Source organism: Leucoraja erinacea, chromosome 1, assembly GCF_028641065.1.
Source record: "Leucoraja erinacea ecotype New England chromosome 1, Leri_hhj_1, whole genome shotgun sequence".
Classification (NCBI taxonomy): Eukaryota; Metazoa; Chordata; class Chondrichthyes; order Rajiformes; family Rajidae; genus Leucoraja; species Leucoraja erinaceus.
In genome coordinates, this window is record NC_073377.1 from 141,715,188 (window position 1) to 141,736,630 (window position 21,443).

General features: G+C 42.9%; 1 protein-coding gene across 5 annotated transcripts in view; it reads left to right on the plus strand.

Annotated features, from left to right (window-relative positions):
- afap1 (actin filament associated protein 1) overlaps positions 1–21,443 on the plus strand; it is a 334,355-nt gene that overhangs the window by 300,367 nt on the left and 12,545 nt on the right. For 3 of the 5 annotated variants that reach the window (XM_055644821.1, XM_055644812.1, XM_055644831.1), the window contains exons 11-15: positions 4,439–4,584; positions 8,253–8,370; positions 11,261–11,536; positions 19,585–19,699; positions 20,042–20,206. In XM_055644821.1, coding sequence (XP_055500796.1) covers positions 4,439–4,584; positions 8,253–8,370; positions 11,261–11,536; positions 19,585–19,699; positions 20,042–20,206 — 820 coding nt within the window. The remainder of the gene's footprint in view (positions 1–4,438; positions 4,585–8,252; positions 8,371–11,260; positions 11,537–19,584; positions 19,700–20,041; positions 20,207–21,443) is intronic. The other 2 variants (XM_055644848.1, XM_055644840.1) reach the window with 1 other exon arrangement.

Below are 21,443 nucleotides of genomic sequence, written 5' to 3' on the forward strand. Positions count from 1 at the left end.
GATAAGAGTTGCAAAGAAGGCATATGGCATGCTTACCTTCATTGTCCAAGGCATTGAGTGTAAGAGCGAGGAAGTCATGATGCAGCTTTACAGGACTTTGGCCTGGCCGCATTAAGGGCCTGTCCCACTTGGGCGACCTAATCAGCGAGTTCTGGCGAGTTTGCCCTCGACTCATACTCGCACCATGGTCGACACGAGGTCCTATCCTTCATGCTCGAGAGCGGTCTCCGCGTACTTGAGGCCTCAGCTAGGTCGTGGCGTTTTTTTCAATATGTTAAAAAATGCCCGCGAGTAAAAAAATGGTCGCCATGGAAAAAAATCGATACTTTTTTTACCCGTAGGTTGTAGTAAGTCGGCATGTTAGTCGTAGGTAATCGAGGGTAGTCGAAGGTAGTCATAGATTGTCTTCATCATAATCGAAGGGAGGTCGAAGGAGATCGAAGGAGGTCGGCTTCACTCTCCACTATTCGGTGTCCAATTTTCCCAAAGCTAGTCGTAGCTAGTCGAAGCTAATCTTCAACATAGTCAAAGGAGGTCGAAGGAGGTCTTATACATAATCGAAGGAGGTCTTCAACATGTCATTTTTTCAAACTCTCCTAAATTCTTCTCAACTCGCCAATTAGGTCGCCCAAGTGGGACAGCCCCTTTAGGCTGCATGCAGTTCTACTCACCCCAACACAGCAAGGATGGGGAGTCATTGGAAAGTGTGGAGAGGAGGTTTACCAGAATGGTGCCTGGATGAGAGGGCATTCCTACAAGGGGAGGTTGGACACTTGCATTGTTTTCTTTGGAATGTTAGTGGTTGAAAGGCAAGCGAGATAATCAAAACCTTGTTCCCAGGATTGAAATATCAAATACTAGAAGGCATAGCTTTATGGAGAAAGGCGATGATGAGGAATTCCTTTGGGCAGTGTGGTGAATCTGTGGAATTCATCGGCTGTGGAGGCCGTCAAAAGAATATTTTTATGGCGGAGATTGACAGATTTTTGATTTGCACGAGTCTCGGGATATGAGGAGGAGGCAGGAGAATGGGGTTGAGAGGGAAAGATAGATCAGCCATGATTGGATGGCGGAATAGACTTGATGGGCCGAATGGCCTAATTCTGCTCCAATATCTTCTGAATGTATGGTGAGAGGGGAGAGTTTAAATGAGTTGTGCAGAACAAGTTTTTTACACAGAGGGTGGTGAGTGCCTGGAATGCATTACTGGAGTGGTGGAAGCAGATGGATTAGTGGCATTTAAGAGATTTTAGGATAATCACAAGGATATGCAGGGAAAGGAGGGATATGGATTATGTGCAGAGTTGTTTTTTGTATCATGTTCGAGTTTGTTTAAACATACAGTGCGCTGTACTCTTCTATGTTTTATGAATTTAAAAAAGTAAAACTGTGGAACAGAAATCACACCAAAAGTGAAAATAAATAACTGATATGGTGTGTAGGAAGGAACTGCCGATGCTGGTGTACACCAGAGATAGACACGGAATGCTGGAGTAACTCAGCGGGACTGGGAGCATCTCTGGAGAGAAGGAATGGGTGACGAGAAGGGTCTCGAAACATCACCCATTCTTTCTGTTCCAGAGATGCTGCCCTTCCCGCTGAGTTCCTCCAGCATTTTATGTCTATAACAGAGACAGGTTTATTTTACAACTGGCCCATTCAGGATTGTAATGGGATATCAAGCAAAAGAAATAATAATCACAAACTTGTTTTGTTTGCCGACTTGGTTGTTTCAGTAGACGTTAATCTTCCAGAGAATATAACTAAATACCAGAATTAAGGGTAAAAATTGAAATGTTTCAATACTTTTAAAATGTTGCATCCTTGCAACTTCATTTGAGACCAAAGATAGATACAAAATGCTGGAGTAACTCAGCGGGTCAGACAGCATCTAGGGGGAGAAGGAATGGGCGATGTTTTGGGCTTTTTGTGTCCAAACCAGCTTCTTCCTACACATTTCCTTTGAGACCAAGATATATGAAGCCAAAAAGCAAATAGTGCCCATTCACTTTGTGATTTTGTTAAGCATAGTTATTTTTATTTCTCTTCAACCAAATCCTGGCTAATATAGAATGACCAGCCAATCTTTATTTATTTTTCTACACATTATGCTTCCCTGCCCATCCACTTCCTTATCCGTTTCCTTTTTGTCATGTTATCAACTGTTTTCATACACAATGTTCTGCTCTCTGTCATTCCTCCTGATCTCCTGTCTGCTCAATAATATTGGACAATAATTCAAACTTTTCGATTGTGACTATTTAATTTGAACTTGGCTGTGACTTTTGAATGAATGAATGAATAAGTTTATTGGCCAAGTATTCACATACAAGGAATTTGCCTTGGGGCTCCGCCCGCAAGTGACAACATGACATACAGTGACAGTTAGGAATGACACATAAAACATTAAACATATATAATAATACATTATCGATTAAATATGGGAATTAAATAAAATACCAGAGCAAAAGCAGGCTGCAGATTTTTGGTTATTGAGTGGAGCTCACTAAGAGCTTTTAATGCTAAGATTAAGACACTGCTTATAATCTGGTCAGCTGCTTCATCTTTATTGCTACAGGTGAATTTAAATGTGTAATGTCGTGTAATATATGAGCAACATTTAAAAGTCGAATTTTTTACAAAATCTGTAAAAAAAAATGTGTTCATTTAGTTCCTGTCCTAAATTTAATTCCACGCTATCCTCAATCTAATCGCTCAGACTGAACTAGGCAGTGTATTACTCAACCCACTGAGGTTCTGGTTTTGCATTATATCTATCATCAGACCACTTACTTCCATTAAAAATATTGCCCACCTTTGTACATTCCTGTCATACACTGCCACTGAAGCACTTTGTTCTTCATCTAGACCTGCTTTTTCAAACGCTCTGATTGCTTTGACCATTGGTGCATAAATCCATTTTTTTCTCAAATGAAAACTAGTTTTCACAAGGTCTCTTCCTAATCTATCATCTTTGACCTTGTTGCCCTAAATTGTCTTCCTGTTCTTTCATGCATGAATTTCTCTTACAATCTCTCCACAATCTACTCCTGCCCACATGACTTCTTTATCTTTGAATTTCCCACTTCAATTCTGGTTCCCCCAACTCTAATGTTTACACCCCAACTTGACCCTGTGTTTGGTTTCTGAAATGTGTTTGCTAAACCATTTACCCCTTCACTTAACATACCTCCTTTCCTAATCTGCCCTTCCACACTTCATAACCAATCTTCCACATGTCTTTGTTTAAGAAGGAACTGCAGAAGCTGGAAAATCGAAGGTAGACAAAAATGCTGGAGAAACTCAGCGGGGACAACAATGCTGGGGAAACTCCCGCTGAGTTTCTCCAGCATTTTTGTCTATCTTTTGTCTTTTGTCTATTTGTCTTTCGTCTCTTGTCTATTTTTTTATTTCTATTTATTTTTCATTCACAGTGAATGGACACTGGTTGAGCAATGTTTTTTTGTTTCCTCTGGGTATGTGAATACTCAGGAAATGACAATAAAGATATACAAATAAAAAAAATAAAAATAAAATATCTTCCACATATCTTTGTTCTATTCTGTGCTCTGATATCAACAGTCAACATCTCTTTTCATTTCCATCATACCGCCTTCAGTCAATGTAAAGTGTTTCATGACATTTTAAACATATTAAAAATACTTTATAAGCGTGGGCTACTGGTTCTATGTCACGGTAGTTTCAATGCATTAATGTTGCATCTCTGGCATTCATCCTAAATGTTACATAGCTGGGGCAAAGCTCATTTGTTTTTTTTTATCACATTTTTTTTTTAACTATTCTTAATAGGTACATGTGACAAAAAACTGACCTTGAAACCTTGTAACCATGAGTTCTGCTCAGTTTTGTTAATTGCCATGTGTGCAGTGCATTTTGTGATATTCTATCATTGATGGATATACATGTATTCAAAGTCATAAAAGTTAAGCTGAGCTCTTAAGACATCAGTTAAAGTGGAAAAGGGTTACTAAAACTGAAGATGAAGATATTGGGTAGATGCACAGAGTCTCTTGCCCAGAGAGCGGGAATCGAGGACCAGAGGACATGAAGGGGAAAAGATTTAATAGGAATCTGAGGGATAACTTTTTCACACAAAGGGTGGTGGGTGCATGGAACAAGCTGCCAGAGGAGATAGTTGAGGCTGGGACTATCCCAACGTTTAAGAAACAGTTAGACAGGTACATGGATAGGATAGGTTTGGAGGGATATGGACCAAACGCAGGCAGGTGGGACTAGTGTAGCTGGGACATGTTGGCTGTTGTTGGACTAATGGGCCCGTTTCCACACTGAATCACTCAATGACTATGACTATAACTGAAGATCTTGTAAACGTATCTTTTCTCCTAATAAAATGATCTATTTCTACAGATCGTGTCTCATAAGCTACCACTAGATATGCACCATTTTGTTTTTCCAGACTTCTTCCGGAGAGGAGCTGGGAAGATGGCTCGGCATTTTACTATCTGAAACGGGTTCATCTACAGACCCAGCAGCCTTGCATTATGATTACATTGATGTAGAAACAACCTCTAGTGTTATACAGACTGCAAAACAATGCTTCAAGTAAGATTTTTTTTTTTTTTTAAAGTTTCAAGTTTTAAGTAAGTAAATATGTTTATTGGCCAAGTATTCACATACTAGGAATTTGCCTTGGTGCTCCGCCCACAAGTAACAACATGACATACAGTGACAGTTACGAATGACTCAGAAAACACTAATAATAATAAAACGATAATGATAAAACACCATTAATCAAGCATGTGAAACAACAAGATACCAGATCAAAGGGAGGCTACAGATTCTTGGCTGTTGAGTAGAGCAACTACTTGTGGATGATACTTACCTGGCAGGGGATGATCTTGGCTGTTGAGTACGCCTGCGAGCAAAATGCTACTTTTGAGTTTATATAAAAATAGTTTTGGGGTCTATTTGTGTGTATGGCTGCAGAAATGGCATTTCGTTTGGACCTCCAGGGGTCCAAATGACAATTAAATTGACTCTTGACTCTTGGATAAAAACAGTTTTTATGTCTGGCTGTGGCAGCTTTGACAGTCTGGAGTCGCCTTCCTGAGGGAAGTGAGTCAAAGAGTTTGTGGCCAAGGTGAGAGGGATCAGAGATGATCTTGCCCGCTCGCTTCCTGACCCCCTGCAGTGTACAGTTCATCAATGGAGGAAAGGTTGCAGCCAATAACCTTCTCTGCTGATTGGACGATTCGCTGCAGCCTCCAATAGTCGTGCTTGGTGGCTGAGCCAAACCAGACCATGATGGAGAAGGTGAGAACAGACTCTACGATAATTTAGAAGTGAGCGACTTTTGAAAAAAATAAGAAATCTACAGCTAATAACATTGGTGTGTAAACTCGAGCAGGTTTTTATTGTAAGTGTTACCTGGTGGTCCTAATTTGTAATAAATAAATAATTACTGCATTAGCTAATGGCCCAGGTTTTCCACTGAAAGGCACACAACACAAATTCACCAACCACATGTGTAGGAAGGAACCGGCAGCATCTCTGGAGAGAAGGAATGGGTGACGTTAAAGGGTCTCGACCAGAAATGTCACCCATTCCTTCTCTCCGGAGATGCTGCCTGTCCCGCTGAGTTACACCAGCTATTTGTGTCTATCTTTGGTTTAAACCAGCATCTGTACTTTCTTCCTGTGAACACTTAGCTGGTGCCAAATTGCTGAATGTAAACCAGTCCTCCAATGCTGAGTAAAACTCATCAGAACCACAGGTGACAAATCCCCCTTCTCTGAATTGCCTAACTGCAGATTAGCAAATCATCCAAATTCACAGAGAAACTATTAAAGAGAGTGAATACCAGACACTATCACAAGCATGCAAACATTGGGAAAAAAAACTATTAAAAGTTATACATTTTTAGGTTACTTGAGTTTAGAAACACAGCACGAAAACAGGCCCTTCGGCTCATCGAGTCCGCACCGACCAGCGATCCCTTCACATTAATGCTACCCTACGCTAGGGACAATTTTTACATTTATACCAAGCCAATTAACCCACAAACCTGTACATCTTTGGAGTGTGAGAGGAAACCGGCATTCTCGGAGAAAACCCACGCAAGCCCCGGGGAACGTCCAAACTCTGTACAGACAGCACCCGTAGCCAGGATCGAACCCCGGTCTCTGTCGCTGTAAGCGCTGTAAGGCAGCAACTCTACCGCTGCGCCACCGTGCCACCCCATTGTTAAAATATTAAAATTAAATATACACTTAAAACTCCAGAAACACACTCAATTAAATCCAAGAACATGTAAATGTAAATTAAATTATATTTCTCCGTGGCATTCTGTCTTGTCCATTCAAGTGAATTGATTTAATGGATTTGAAGCTATCACATACAGAGCTACTGCCATTTCTGTGGATGCTCTGAGCCAATTCATTTATGTCCATAGAATGTTCACAAGGATACGGGACTTTTGTTGTTCAGAGAGTTTTGTTGTACAGAGAGTGTTGTTGGTTGTGCAGAGAGACTGTGGAAGCTGAGATTTGCTTTTCTGAGAGTACTTTAAGGCAAACTTAGAAATACCATAGAAACTAGATATCTAGATAAAGAGGTGTATAAAATCATGGGAGGAATAGATCGGGCAGAAGCACAGTCTCTTGCCCACAGTAGGGGAATCGAGGACCAGAGGGCCATAGGTTCAAGGTGAAGGGAACAAGATTTAATAGGAATCTGAATCACTTTTTCACACAAAGGGTGGTGGGTGTATGGAACAAGCTGCCAGAGGAGATAGTTGAGGCTGGGATTATCCTAACTTTTATGAAGCAGTTAGACTGGTACATGGATTGGACAGGTTTGGAGGGACATGGGCCAAATGCGGGTAGGTGGGACTAGTGTAGCTGGGACATATTGGCCAGTGTGGACAAGTTGGGCCAAAGGGCCTGTTTCCACACTGTATCACTCTATGACTCTAAGCAAAGATTATTAGTTTACAAAAAAAGATTACGTGCAAGTACAGATTACAAATTGAACTGTTTCGGTAAAGACACAGGAAACAATACATTATGTACAGACATTGCTGCTAGTATAGTCACCGCAAACATCAAGAATCCATGTCAATATTTCATTTTTCCCATAGTTATTCCTCATGTTCAAACTGGTTATTTTGAAAGATAGGCACAAAATGCTGGAGTAACTCTGTGGCTGAGGCAGCATCTCTGTAGAACATGGTAGAGGTAACAATTTGGGTCCAGGGCCCTTCTTCAGACTGGAAGAAGAGTCTGTAGGAGTGTACCAATCTTCCCCAGAGATGCTGCCTGACCCGCTGAGTGACTCCAGCACATTAAGTCTTTTTTTGAAATGAATTAAATTACATGAATTTTTAATATACTTGTGGGAGAATTGACAGTTTTGATCAAAAGCAAACAAATCATTATGGAGAAAAGAAAAATCAATGTTTATTCCCTGATGTGCTATAAAGGGGCTGTCCCACTTGGGCAACCTAATCCGCGAGTTCTGGCGAGTTTGCCCTCGACTCATACTCGCACCATGGTCGACACGAGGTCGTAGTAGGTCTTCGTAACTCTACTTCATGCTCGAGAGTGGTCTCCGCGTACTCGAGGCCTCAGCTAGGTCGCGGCGTTTTTTTCAATATGTTAAAAAATGCCCGCGAGTAAAAAAAGGTCCCCATGGAAAAAATCGATACTTTTTTTACTCATAGGTTAAGTCGTAGTAGGTCGTAATAGGTTGGCATGTTAGTCGTAGGTAACCAAGGGTAGTCGAAGGTAGCCGAAGGTAGTCATAGATAGTCTTCATCATAGTCGAAGGAGATCGAAAGAGATCATCTTCACTCTCCACTATTCGATGTCCAATTTTCCCAAAGTTATTTGTAGCTAGTCAAAGCTGGTCTTCAACATAGTCGAAGGAGGTCAAAGGAGGTCTTCTACATAGTCGAAAGAGGCCTTCAACATGTCATTTTTTTTTTTAACTCTTCTGAACTCGCCAGTTAGGTTGCCCAAGTGGGACAGCCCCTTAACTTATTGCAGATAGCTTGTAAAATGGAACTGGGTATGTATCATACAAAACCATGGCTATACTGATAGTGAGTGTAGTACTAATTGGATAATACTTTCAAAGATGCAGCAGAGGCATTTTGGACCAAATAGCTACCTCTTTCAATGACGTAAGGTTCAATAGGAAAACATTTTCAACTCTACATAATAAAAAATATGATGTATTAATTTTTCACCGATTTCTTTTTATCTTTTCAGTTTATTACATAGACGCTCAATATCACCAAACAGATATGGTGTCAACATCACCAATGGATATGCATGTCCTCGTGGAGTCTCTCTTCATTATGATGATGTACCTTGCCTAAATGGAACGGTAAGACAATTGAATTAGTATTTATTTTACCCTTGATAGTTTTGCACATAAATTTAATACAACTGGTGCAAATAAACTGCTTTAACCTGGAACATTGTGCTTGCATTTGCAGTTCTTGTGTTTGGGCAACGGGGCATGCATGCAACTTAAGGGCCTGCATCATTTATGCGTCATGATGCGCGCATGGTGTATGGTGACGTAGGCAGTGACGTGTAGTCGCGCGCGGCGCCCCAGGATTTGGGGATGTACAAAATCTTTGCGCGCCCAAGTGGGACAGGCCCTTTACTTTCTTAAAGCCAGTGAGAATTTTTATTTTCCCAATAGCCTAGAGGAACCTAAAAATAATGTGTTAGGTGAGCAGTTTCATAGAAAATCTATAACTCTGAGGGCAGCCGTTCGGGCCATGGTCTGTATCAAAATTGAGCGAATCAACCTAATAACTTTTTCCTCCATGAACTCTAGCTCTGCAGGTGACAGTTTTTCACCTACACATCCAAGTGGTCAATGATCAGAGGTTGAGAGTGTACGTAGCACAGTGGTGCCGCGATAGTCACTGCCTCACAGAACCAGAGACCCGGGTGCGATCCAGACTATCATGCTGTCAGCGGAGTTTGTAATTTCTCCTGTGACCACGTGGGTTTTCTCCGGGTGCTCCAGTTTCCTCTCACATTCCAAACATTTGCAAGTTTGCAGGTTAATTGGCTTCTGTAAATTATCCCTAGTGTGTAGGATGGAACAGGCGTGCAGGCACGGACTTGGTGGGCCGAAGGGCCCGTTTCCACACTATATCTCTAAAGGATAAAGAAAACTTATAACACCTTCCTCCCTGGACTCTGTAACTCCGTAACTGCAGGTGACAGTTTTTCATGTCAACATCCAAGTACTCAACAATCGGAAGCTTCTGCTTCTTCCATGCTTACTGGCAGTGTGTTCTGGACCCTGCCTTCATCCCACCAAATGCCAACTGAAATTTACCTTCTATCAAGAAGAGCATAGGTAATACCTGATGATAATTGGATAATTCATGACAATTTCAACCAAATAGAAAACAGCTCGGTTTGGATTGACTTGATGATAAAACTCTTTCTCAAGAAGCTCAAAAATTCTGAAAACTAAGAGAGCAAAACATAAATTTCTATTACATGCTAATTATCAAATGTTCTGAATAGCTGGTTAAATATCATAATGCAGTGAGTTATGGGAAGTCTATCATTATGTTGTGACTAAGCCCTGACAAGATTGGCAAAATAATGAAAATTTAGATGATTTTCACTATGCAATTGAATTATGTAGTTATTCTGTATAAACGTTGCGATCTAGTAATTCCCAGAAATATTGCAGCAACGTTCAACATTGGAATCTGATTGCATCATTAAAACTGTGGATGTATTTCGTGTGGAGGTTCTGCAATGTATTTGTAAAGGGCCTGTTCCACTTGGACGACCTAATCCGCGAGTTCTGGCGAATTTGCCCCCGACTCATACTAGCAGCATGGACGACACGAGGTCGTAGGAGGTCTTTGTAACTCTCCTTCATTGTCGAGCGTAGTCCCCGTGTACTCGAGACCTCAGCTAGGTCGCAACATGTTGAAAAATGCCCGTTAGTAAAAAAAGGTCGCCATGGAAAAAATCGATACTTTTTTTACTCGTAGGTTTAGTCATATTGGGTCATAGTAGGTCGGCATGTTAGTCGTAGGTAATCGAGGGTAGTCGAAGGTAGTCGAAGATAGTCTTCAACATAGTCGTAGGGAGGTCAAAAGAGATCGAAGGAGGTGGTCTTCACTCTCCACTATTCGGTGTCCAATTTTCCCGAAGTTAGTTGTAGCTAGTCATAGCTAGTCGAAGCTGGTCTTCAACATAGTCGAAGGAGGTCGACAACATGACATTTTTCCAAACTCTCCTAAACTCTTCTAAAATCGCCAATTAGGTTGCCCAAGTGGGACAGTCCCTTTATTCTGTGTCTATTATAGGAGTGGTTGGTGGAGTGGGGGCAGTAAATGGTCCTTTGAACATTACTGTTGTGGGCTCACATTGCCATCCAGTAAACGGGCTTGACAGACCAAACATGTGCATTAAAATGCATGCAAGCGGACTTTAGGATTTGATCCGCATACTATCCGCACTATTTTAGATTCCACTGCAACAAATTGGCCTTGTTGAAGGTAGACACAAAATGCTGGAGTAACTCAGCGGGTGAGGCAGCCTCTCTGGAGAGAAGGAATGGGTGACATTTCGGGTAGAGACCCTTCTTCAGACAAAACCCGAAACATCACCCATTCCTTCTCTCCAGAGATGCTGTCTTACCCGCTGAGTTACTCCAGCATTTTGTGTCTACCTTCGATTTAAACCAGCATCTGCAGTTCTCTCTTACACAAATTGTCCTTATCGTTGGTTTTAATGTCAACACCGATTACGTTGGTGAAATGACGACCATTTCATTTTATTTTGTAACTGATGCTGTTTTTAGTCATGATTTATTCTTTTTTTAAATTTTAATATTTATTTTTTTTCCTTCTTTTTTCTAATTATTTATTTATATTTATAGATAGAAGAAAATAAAGAAAGAGAGAAATAAATAAATAAATAAGAAAAATAGAATAAACTATCAATAACACAACTTGGGAGATAGGTCCGTAGGTCATCTAGTCCTGGGTTCAGGCTTCAGTCCGGCCTCCGTGCTGGTCCAACCTACCCCTTCAAATAATCTATAGCTCGTCATGATTTATGCACCGACGAAGACATTCTGCTAATGGATAGATAAAGAATATCAGCCCCGCTCTCTCAGCATTTTCCGCTTATTTCCAGTGCATGTTTTGCCTGTTTATCGGCACTGCGTTCAGCTGCTTGTTTCTTCCTCTAACATCTGAAGCTTGCTCCATATTGCATCACAGGAACAGGAGGTTTTCAGCACTAATACTAACACCAGCACCCCCTGCTATGAGGTGGTTGACAGTGGCACCACGGACCTGTACGACAACCTTCCGCCACCAAAACCAATCGCCCGCAAATCTCAACCAGCCAGGCTGCAGAATAAGCTTTCCACTGAGAAACTGTCCTCTAAAAATAACAAACCTCTTGCCTCTTCACCTCTGACTTCTACGCGGTCTATGACTAATAAAACTAACACCTCTGCTGCGGAAAAGGGAACAGTCAAGACAACCTCGCAGGTACTTCTGTAGTCCACAAATTGTATGAATGGTATTATGTACGTACATTATAAAACAAACTGTGGTCCTTCTGTGTAGAGCATAATTCACAATCTTTTTTTTAAATAGACATTTGTGCAGCTGATTGTTCTATGTATTCTGTATTAAAAGATGAGGGTGTATTTTAGAGAAGATTCTCCTTCGTCAGCATCATAAGTTTGATATCAGCAAAAACCTGGAAAATACTTTTAAGAGCATTTGTATCCACTTCTGCCATGGGTTCTACAAGTATTTCTGTAGAAATGTGCAGTGACGAACTGCAGATGCTGGTTTAAACTGAAGATAGATACAAAAAGCTGGAGTAACTCAGCGGGAGAGGCAGCATCTCTGGAAAGAAGGAATTGGTGACATTGGGTCGAGACCCTTCTTCAGACCTCTATAGAAATTACCCCTATCAATGTAATTTTAATTTTATGTGAGAGGAATGGTTAAGAATTGCTTCACCCTCCTTTAAGAAAGGTTTGATAGTGTTTTGATTTGGTAAACTTGATGTATAGATTATCCCAACTTCATTAGTTTGGGGGTTTTTTTGGGCATTGGGGAAAGGACTCGAGTTGCATGGTATTCTCGGGCAGTTATAGCGTTTAATCGCATAGCATTGAAACAAAGACAGCCACCTACTGGATTTCTACCTGTAGTACAACTATTCATGTTTCTTATCCAGATGTACTTGGATTTTCATCAGTTGTGGGAAGGATATAAATCTCACAATATGTTGACTTTTGTCAGTATTTTATGAAATGATAGAGACATGGGACATGGCAATGGGCCCTTCAGCCTAGTAAGTCACTGCTAACCTTTTTACGCCAAAGAAACCATTTTATTTTTTCACATTCCCATCAAATTCCCTCAGATTTTACCATTTATAGGCTAACTGCAATTTAGCACGGCAATTGACCTAAAACCGCGCTAGGTCAATTTTTTGGATTCTTTGGAATCCACTGGATTCTTCGGATTCACTATTTGGAATTTGGCTTTTGAGTAACTTCCAATGGGTGGCTTGTTTCATCCCAGTGCTCACAACATAGAAAATACCCCAAATACCACTGGATGGGAATCGTTTTAATAATAATAATATAAAATAATAATAATTTTGTTTCCCTCCCATTGTAACAATTTGGTGATTGAATTTGTGAGAAAATCGGAGTACCTGGCGGTAATCCACATGGTCTCAGAGACAACATACAAACTCACCACTGACGGCATCAGATGTCCAAGGTCAAAGTGTTCGAGGAACTCAGCGGGACATGCTGCTTTTCTGGAGGGAAATGGGCGTATGACGTGTTGGGTTGGAACCTTCTTCAGATTGATCAGTCTGAAGAAGAGTCCTGATTTAAACAGTCTGCTCATTTCCCTCCATAAATATAGCCTGAACTCCTTCTGTCTTAATTTAGGGCAGCACAGCGGCATAGCGGTTAGAGCCACTGCCTTACAGCGCCAGATACCCGGGTTCAATCCAGACCATGGGTGCTTGTCTGTATGGAGTTTGTACGTTCTCCCCGTGACTTGCGTGGGTTTTCTCCAAGATCTTCAGTTTCCATCCCACACTCCAAAGACGTACAGGTGTGTAGGTTAATTGGCTTGGTGGAAATGTATAAATGTAAAATTGTCTCTAGTGTGTGTAGGATGGTGAGAGGGGCAAAGTTTAAAGGAGATGTGCAAGGCAAGTTTTTTTTTTGCACAAAGGCAGATGCACTGGTGGCATTTAAGGGACCTTTGGACAGGCATATTTATGTGCAGGGAATGAAGGGATATGGAATGCAATGGAATGGAATCGAATACTTTATTGTCCCATGTGACAAGGCATGGTGAAATTCTTTGCTTTCATACATACCCAATGTATACAAATAGCGGCCACCTACGGCACTGACGTTACAAAGCACGCCGGCTCCTCCTTTTGTCCTCCCCCTCCCTCCACACAGGGGTTCCCCCACGCCTGGTCTTCCATTGTCCATTGTTACCCCTCCCTATTGTACATTGTTCTCTTCCCCCTCCCCATTGTCTATTGTCCATTGTTCTCTCCCCCCTCCCCTTTGTCCATTGTCCTTCCCCCTCCCTCACGGCCGTTCCTCCATGTTTTCATCGACCGTCGACCACGGGACGACCCACGAGGCATCGTGCCGCGGCGGCAAGGCTTCACCACCGCCGATGCCCCATCTCCACAAAGCTTCAATGCTGCTTGGTGCATTGAGCCACATAGAACAGAGAACATTACAGCACAAGAACGACATGGATTAAGTGCAGGTAGATAAGAGATGGTCTTGGCATCATGTTCAGCACAGACATTGTGGGCTGAAGGGCCTGATCTTGTGCTGTAATGTGCTATGTTTTATGTGTCTCAATGCGCCAAGCAGCCTTGATAACTACGTCTAGTAATGTATGATCAGGCTGCTCTAAGACAAGCAATGCATCAACAGCAGAAACAATGGAACAGAGGAAATCTGTCGATTTCTGGTAAGACGCATTGTGGCTTGAGGAATCTTACAAAAGGAACAGTGGCCAACTGCTCCAGTATCAATGAGCAGCCTCTGTTACCTCCCAACATTTCCTTCCGCTTCTGTGTCTGCAGGTTGACAATCATCAACATTGTTTGGGCAGCAGATTCAGCATTTAATTTCTGTAAAGCTGCAATATCTCACTCAGAATAAGGCTGTTAGGAAATGCAACACACAATTCTAATAATAGTGGCCGCAGACATAAGTCATGGTTAAAAGGATTTCCGATAAAAAAACAAGGCCAGCTGGATGCAATAAAGGATATTGTGACATCTCCTCCCACCATATCTTCTTTTGGGAAAGAAGTTTGTTTGTTTTTAGTTTCTGGTAGCAATGTGGCCAAAACTGTCACTGGTCCAGCCGTTGGGTGATGAAATGTCTTCCTAAGGAACAGATTCCCAATGTGTGCCTTTGAATATACAGACTTTGAAGTACATGATGCTTTGATTGACAGTAGAGGACTCAACCATCAAGAGAGACTCAAGAAGTTAGTTCTAGATATTTGTACACAAAGTGATGGAGTAACTGCGGGTGTTACGGATGTGCAGAAATGGATAGGTGACATTTTGGACTGTGGCCCTTCTTCAGACCAACATCTGCAGGTTCTTGCTTCTATATTTTATGGAGTTTAGGAGTGACCTTGTTTGTATATGTAAGACCCAACAACGGGATGGTGGCACAGTGGTGGAGTTGCTTCCTTGCAGGGCCGGTGACCCGGGTTCGATCTCGACTAAGGGTGCTGTCTGTACGGAGTTTGCACGTTCTCCCCGTGACCTGCGTGGGTTTTCTCCAAGATCTTCGGTTTCCTCTCACACTCCAATGACGCACAGGTCTGTAGATACATTGGCTTGGTGTAAGTGTAAATTGTCCCTAAAGTGCATGTAGGGTAGTGTTAGTGTGTGGGGATCGCTGGTCGGTATGGACTCGGTGGGCCGAGATACCAGTTTCTGCGCTGTATCTCAACAAAACTAAACTAAAGTGAGGGTATATGATAGGATAAATGTAGAGATATTTTCACTCGGGTAAGAGTCTTGAACTAGGCGACAAAATCACAAGATAAAGGCTGGTCATTTAAAACTGGTGTGTAGTAATTTATTTTTGCATAGGATAGTGAATCTCTGGAATTTTCTGACCCAGGGTTTCATGGAGGCGAGATGATCAGTCATATTTAAGGCAGAAGTAGATACATTTTTTGAAAGATCAGGAAGTCAGGAAAGTAACACTATAGAGGAGTGCCCAGCATACATCAGCCATAGATAGTCACAAAATTGGTCAGCATACATCAGCCGTAGATTAGATTAGATTAGATTAGATTTGTTTATTGTCATTCAGACCTTTCGGTCTGAACGAAATTCTGTTTCCCTGCAGTCATACATATAATTAAAAAATGACAAAAACACACAATAAACACAAATTTAACATCCACCACAGTGAGTTCACCAAACACCTCCTCACTGTGGTGGAAGGCAAAATCTTAAAGTCTCTGGCTCTTCCCTCTTTGTTCTCCCTCTGCGCCGAGGCGACGGTTCAAACTCGCCACAGCTCAGAGGCCGAGTCAGGTCTCCGCCGCTGCCGCCGCCGCCGCCGCCGCCGCCACAGCTTCGGTGCCGAGTCAGGTCGCCGCTGCTGCTGCCGCTGCTGCCGCTGCTGCCGCTGCTGCCTCGGTGCCGAGCCAGGCCTCCGCCGCTGCTGCCGCCGCCGCCGCCGCCACACCCTCGGTGCCGAGTCTGGTCTCCGCCGCTGCTGCCGCTGCTACAGCTCCGTTGCCGCCAGCTCCGCCATTAGGCCTCGGCGCAGACGGAGACGGGGGATACGACCGAAGAAAAAGTTGCATCCCCCGAAGGAAGAGGCCAAAGCATGTTTCTCCCACCCCACCCACATACATACACAACTTAATAAAAAACAAACTTAACTAAAACATGGCAAAGAACAAAACTAAAGAAAAAAAAACAGACGGACTGCAGGTGGGCCGCAGCTGTTAAGCCAGCGCCGCCATCTTGAATGCATTGGATGGCGGGGCAGGCTTAAGGATTTAAGTAACCCATATCTGCTGCTAGTTTCCTGTATTCCACTAATGAATCAAGCACCCTCCATAATGTAAGGAACCCCGAGCAGAGAGCATCTATGCAGAGGGTCAGAGTTATATGTCAAATTGGAATGGAGTGGAATGGAATATTTTATGGTCACATGTGAGAAGTCACAGTGAAATTCTTTGCATGCATAACCCAAGGTATGCAAATAGTCGCTACATAAAGGGCGCTGACAAAGGTACAAAGAACGGCGGCTCCTCCTTTTATTCTCCCGCTTCCCCCACCTCCATTGTTCTCCCACGTTCTCCCACCTCACAGCAGTCCTCCACGCTCTCATCGACCGCCAACCGCGGGCGGACCCTGTTTGTGTTGACCTTTTGCCAGACTCAGATAACATTGGGGAGGATAAAGGCCAATGCATCCCCCTGGACCCGAAGACTTGCATCTTAGGATATATGAGGAAGTGGCTGTAGAAATAGAGGATATATTTTTTGTAACCAAAAATCACTTGATTCTGAGAGATCATAAAGTGGAGAACTACTAAATATTCAAAAGTGCTAGTTCCGTAGAAACTGCTGGCCAGTTAGCTTAATGTGTAGGAAGACAGTGCAAATGCTGGTTTGCACGGAAGATAGACATGATATGCTGGAGTAACTCAGCGGGATAGGCAGCATCGCTGGAGAGAAGGAATGGGTGACGTTTTGAACCTGAAGTAAGGCCTCGACCCGAAACGCCACCCATTTTTTCTTGGCAGCCTGTTAGCTTAATACCTGTCATTGGGAAATTACTGGAATACATTATTAGGGGATTAATAACAGAACATTTTAGAAAATCATGAAAAAAAAGTCTGTGGTTTCATGAACATGAAAGCATGCTTGACATGTTGGCTATCGTGGATATAGAAACATTTGATGACGTCCCGCTTAATGGCTACTGTCACAATAAGAGCACATGGGTGTGGGATAGTATATTGTCACAGGGAAGTGACGAGCTAAACAGAAAACATAGTTGCGATGATTTACAGATTAACAATCAGTGATTTGTGCGGTCCAATGATTTGGCCTCAATTACTTTAGTTTAGTTTCGAGATACACCGGGTCCGCGCCGACCAGCGATCCCCACACATTAACACCATCCTACAGCTACTAGGGACAATTTTTACCTTTGCCAAGCCAATTAACCTACAAACCTGTACGTCTTTGGAGTGTTGGAGGAAACCAAAGATCTCGGCGAAAACCTACGCTGGTCAAGGCCCCCTAAAATGTGGCACCTAAGCTGGGTGAGGTGACTGATTTAGACCTGATCGGTACTTCCATGGCCCGTCGGCGGGTCAAATTTGCCCCCTGCAGCCAGAGCTCGGGAACTCCGAATTGTAAGGGGATCTTATTGAAACATCTAATATTATTTAGGGTTTGGACACGCTAGAGGCAGAAAACATGTTCCCGATGTTGGGGGAGTCCACAACTAGGGGCCACAGTTTAAGAATAAGGGTTAAGCTATTTAGAACGGAGACGAGGAAAAACTTTTTCTCACAGAGTGTTGTGAGTCTGTGGAATTCTCTGCCTCAGAGGGCGGTGGAGGCCGGTTCTCTGGATACTTTCAAGAGAGAGTGAGATAAGGCTCTTAAAGATAGCGGAGTCAGGGGATATGGGGAGATGGCAGGAACGGGGTACTGATTGTGGATGATCAGCCATGATCACATTGAATGGCGGTGCTGCCTCGAAGGGCCGAATGACCTACTGGACCTACTGTCTATTGTCGACTCCGTACAGACTGAACTTGTAGTCAGGATCGAACGTGGGTCTCCGGCGCTGGATTCGCTGTAAGGCAGCAACTCTACCGCTGCGCCTCTGTGACCACCATAATACTTGTAATCTATTAATAACTTGGATGAAGGGACTAGGTAGTTTTGTGGGAATACAAATTATAGCTAATAAATAGTATTTATTAATACTAATAAAAGTCATAAGGACTCGAAGTGGCTGCGAACTGTTATAGTAAGGTTAAATGAATGGACAAGATTTTGGGAATGAAAAAGCAAATGATTGTTTTAAGTGGAGAGAGGCATGAAAATGTAGTCGACGAAGGGATATGGGGACCTAGTACATGAAACCCAAAATGTTAGTTGGCAGATGTGCTCGGTAGTTGGGAAAGGCAAAGAAATGTTCATAAGTTCATCCATTCTAGCAGCAGAATAAGGCCAGAATAAGGTCTACTCTGCCATTCAATCATGGCTGTTCTATCTTTCCCGCACAACTAGCGTTGCCAACTTTCTCACTCCCAAATAAGGGACAAAAGTCTGGCGCCCCATCCAACTCATGAACCGATGATCGGCCATGAGAAGGAGGAGTGGTGGTGTCGGCGGTCAAGACAGACAGCTGGCCGGGCTGCTGATCGACGGGGCTACAGGCGAGGTGCTGTTGCTGCACTCCATGGGCTGCACTATGTCGAGACGGGTGAGACGGGGCCGGACGCAGCGCTCCGACCCGACAATCCCCTCAACCCGAGTAGTAGCAGTCAAATACGGGACAAGGGCGGTCCTGTATGGGACAAACCAATTTAGCACAAAATGCGGGATGTCCCGGCTAATACGGGACAGTTGGCAACCCTACTCACAACCCCATTCTCCGGCCTTCTCGCCATAACCTTTGACACCCGTATTAATCAAAAATCTCTCTATCTCTGCCTTAAAAATATCCATTCACTTGGCCTCAACAGCCCTCTGTGGCAATGAATTCCACAGATTCACCACCCTTTGACTAAAGAAATTCCTCTTCATCTCCTTTCTAACAGTACGTCCTTTTATTCTGAGGCATTGGCCTCTGCTCCTAGACGCTCCCACCAGTGGAAATATCCTCTCCACATCCACTCTATCCAGGCCTTTCACCATTCGGCAAGTTTCAAAGGGTGTGCCCCCTCATCCTTCTAAAGTCTGGCGAGTACAGGCCCAGCGCCTTAAAATGCTTCAAATGTTGGCATTTATTCCTGGGATGAAGTGATTGACATATATTATTGTGCCAATTCTCAGTAGAGTTTAGAAGAGTGAGAAATGAGCCTATTGATAATAAGACTTGGAGCGGGACTGAAGCTGAGAGCATATTTCCCCTAGTGAGGATTTCCAAAGCTAAGGGGCGTAGTTTCATAATAAGGATTCACTCGTTATAGACAGTGATGAGAAATAACTTCTTCTCTCAGTGGGCTGTGCACCTTTGAAATGTTCTACTCCATAAGAAAATAACAAGATTGTAAGGAAAACACAAAGTGCCGAAAGTGGGTCAGGCACCATCTGTGGACGGAATGGAGGGTCTTGCTCAGAAATGTCATCGATCCATTCTCTCTGCAGATGTTGCTTGATCAGCTGAATTACTCCAGCACTTTGGGTTTTGCCCAAGATTCCAGCACCTGCAGTTCCTTTTGTCATCAAAGTCGTATGGAATTTCATCAAATATTATCTAATGTCTGTTTTCCCTCCCACTTCTGCTAGGCAAAGGGGAAGAAAATGGCAACAATTGTAAACGGTATAACAGCAAAACCAAAGATTGGAAGCAGTCAAGTGAAGAAACTATGTCCTAGTGCAAGTGTTAAACGTGCTGCATTGAGTAAGTGTTTTAGGTTTTATCGTATCATATCATACTTAGTCCAGCAATACCTAGCCAAAACTGGCGATGGTGTCAGCTTTACAAAGAGTCATTCATTTACCAGACGATCATCTTTTCGAATTGCCACTGCAGTAAGTTCTGGTCAAAATAAATGGTAACGTCTCTTTTCATAGAACATGGTAAATGCAATGTAGGTTGCTGGTTTTGTCTAATACCTGCTTTGATCAATAATCTCAATGCTTGGAATTATTGGAATTGATGTCAATTGATAGGTTAGTTTTGACACCAGCCATTTGCTACTTCAGTCTAAAGTCATTAAAAGGATGTGGCATTAATTTGCAGATGCCGATCAGTATAAATATGGTAAAAATCGGGTGGAGGCTGACGCAAAAAGATTACAGTCAAAGGAGGAGGATCTCAAAAAGCAGAAGGAGATCTTACGCACCCGCCTCGCTCAGCTGAGAAAAGACAGAAGGGATCTGAGGACAGCCATTGAAGCTTGTGCAGGTATTCATTTTAATCCTTTCTAAATCCATCTAAAGAAGATGCTTCAGCTACAAAAACTGAGCTTTAAAATCCGGCATAGAAATTAATTGTTGACGACTGATACAGCAATAGAGTTTCTATTTTACAGCATCGGAGACCCGGGTTTGATCCCGACTACGGGTGCTGTCTGTACGGAGTTTGTACGTTCTCCCCGTGACTGCGTGGGTTTGCTCCGAGATCTTCGTTTTCCTCCCACACTCCAAAGACGTATAGAGTTTGTAGGTTAACTGGCTTGGTATAAATTTAAAAATTGTCCCTAGTGTGTGTAGGATAGTGTTAATGTGCGGGGATTGCTGGTTGATGCGGACTCCGAAGGGCCTGTTTCCGCGCTGCATCTCTAAACTAAACTAAGACCCATCAAGAAATCAACCAACTAACTGACCCATCAAGAAATCTTTCGAAGAAAAGCTGAACCTGGTTGATGCAGGTTCAACCAAAGCTGATTCTGCATGTTCATCGTCACAGCCCCAGCTGAATGTAAACAGAATGTTAACATTTTCTTCTCCCGTCTCTCTGTTTTCTCATTCCAATTTTCATCTGCTGAAATACAGATTGTGTACAGAAATCAGGCATGTCTACAATGTCATCAAAGATTGACTCTGGGCGAGGAGTGATTTTTATGCCGCAATGTCCTAATAGAAATTAAAATTGTGATGGCAATTGAATTGAAATTGAGTGGCGCTGAAGGGCCGATTTATTTGACAATTTCCCTCTAATCGTTGGGCTAAGATCGGGTGTGTGGTGAATGGTTCAGCTGAGTCGATAAACAAAAACCTAGAAGCTGCTTAAGAACGCAGCTTAGCAAATTTCAATTGTGTATAAAGTATATCAGACAAACTCCATATCGCCGAGGAGTTGTTTTCAGCTGTGAACCTTTCTCCCTGCACACCAGTAAATACTGGCATATGTACCTTGCAAAATCTGACAACTTGCTGGGGAAAGCCAACAGGATTCCTTCTGGCAGCTCTGCATGACAATGGGGTCTTCAAAGATGTAGTACGATCGTGAGGGTGGGGGCCAAGTCACGCCCTCGCCACAACAAGCTGTGAAAACAAGCAGCTCGACCATCTGCAACCACTGAATTAATTGGTTGTCAGGATTGCTAAATGCCTAAAATGCCGAATGCTTTGTTGTGTTCAAAATCTGTTGAAGCCATCATCAATATTGATAGGGATCGCTGGTCGGCGCAGACCCGGTG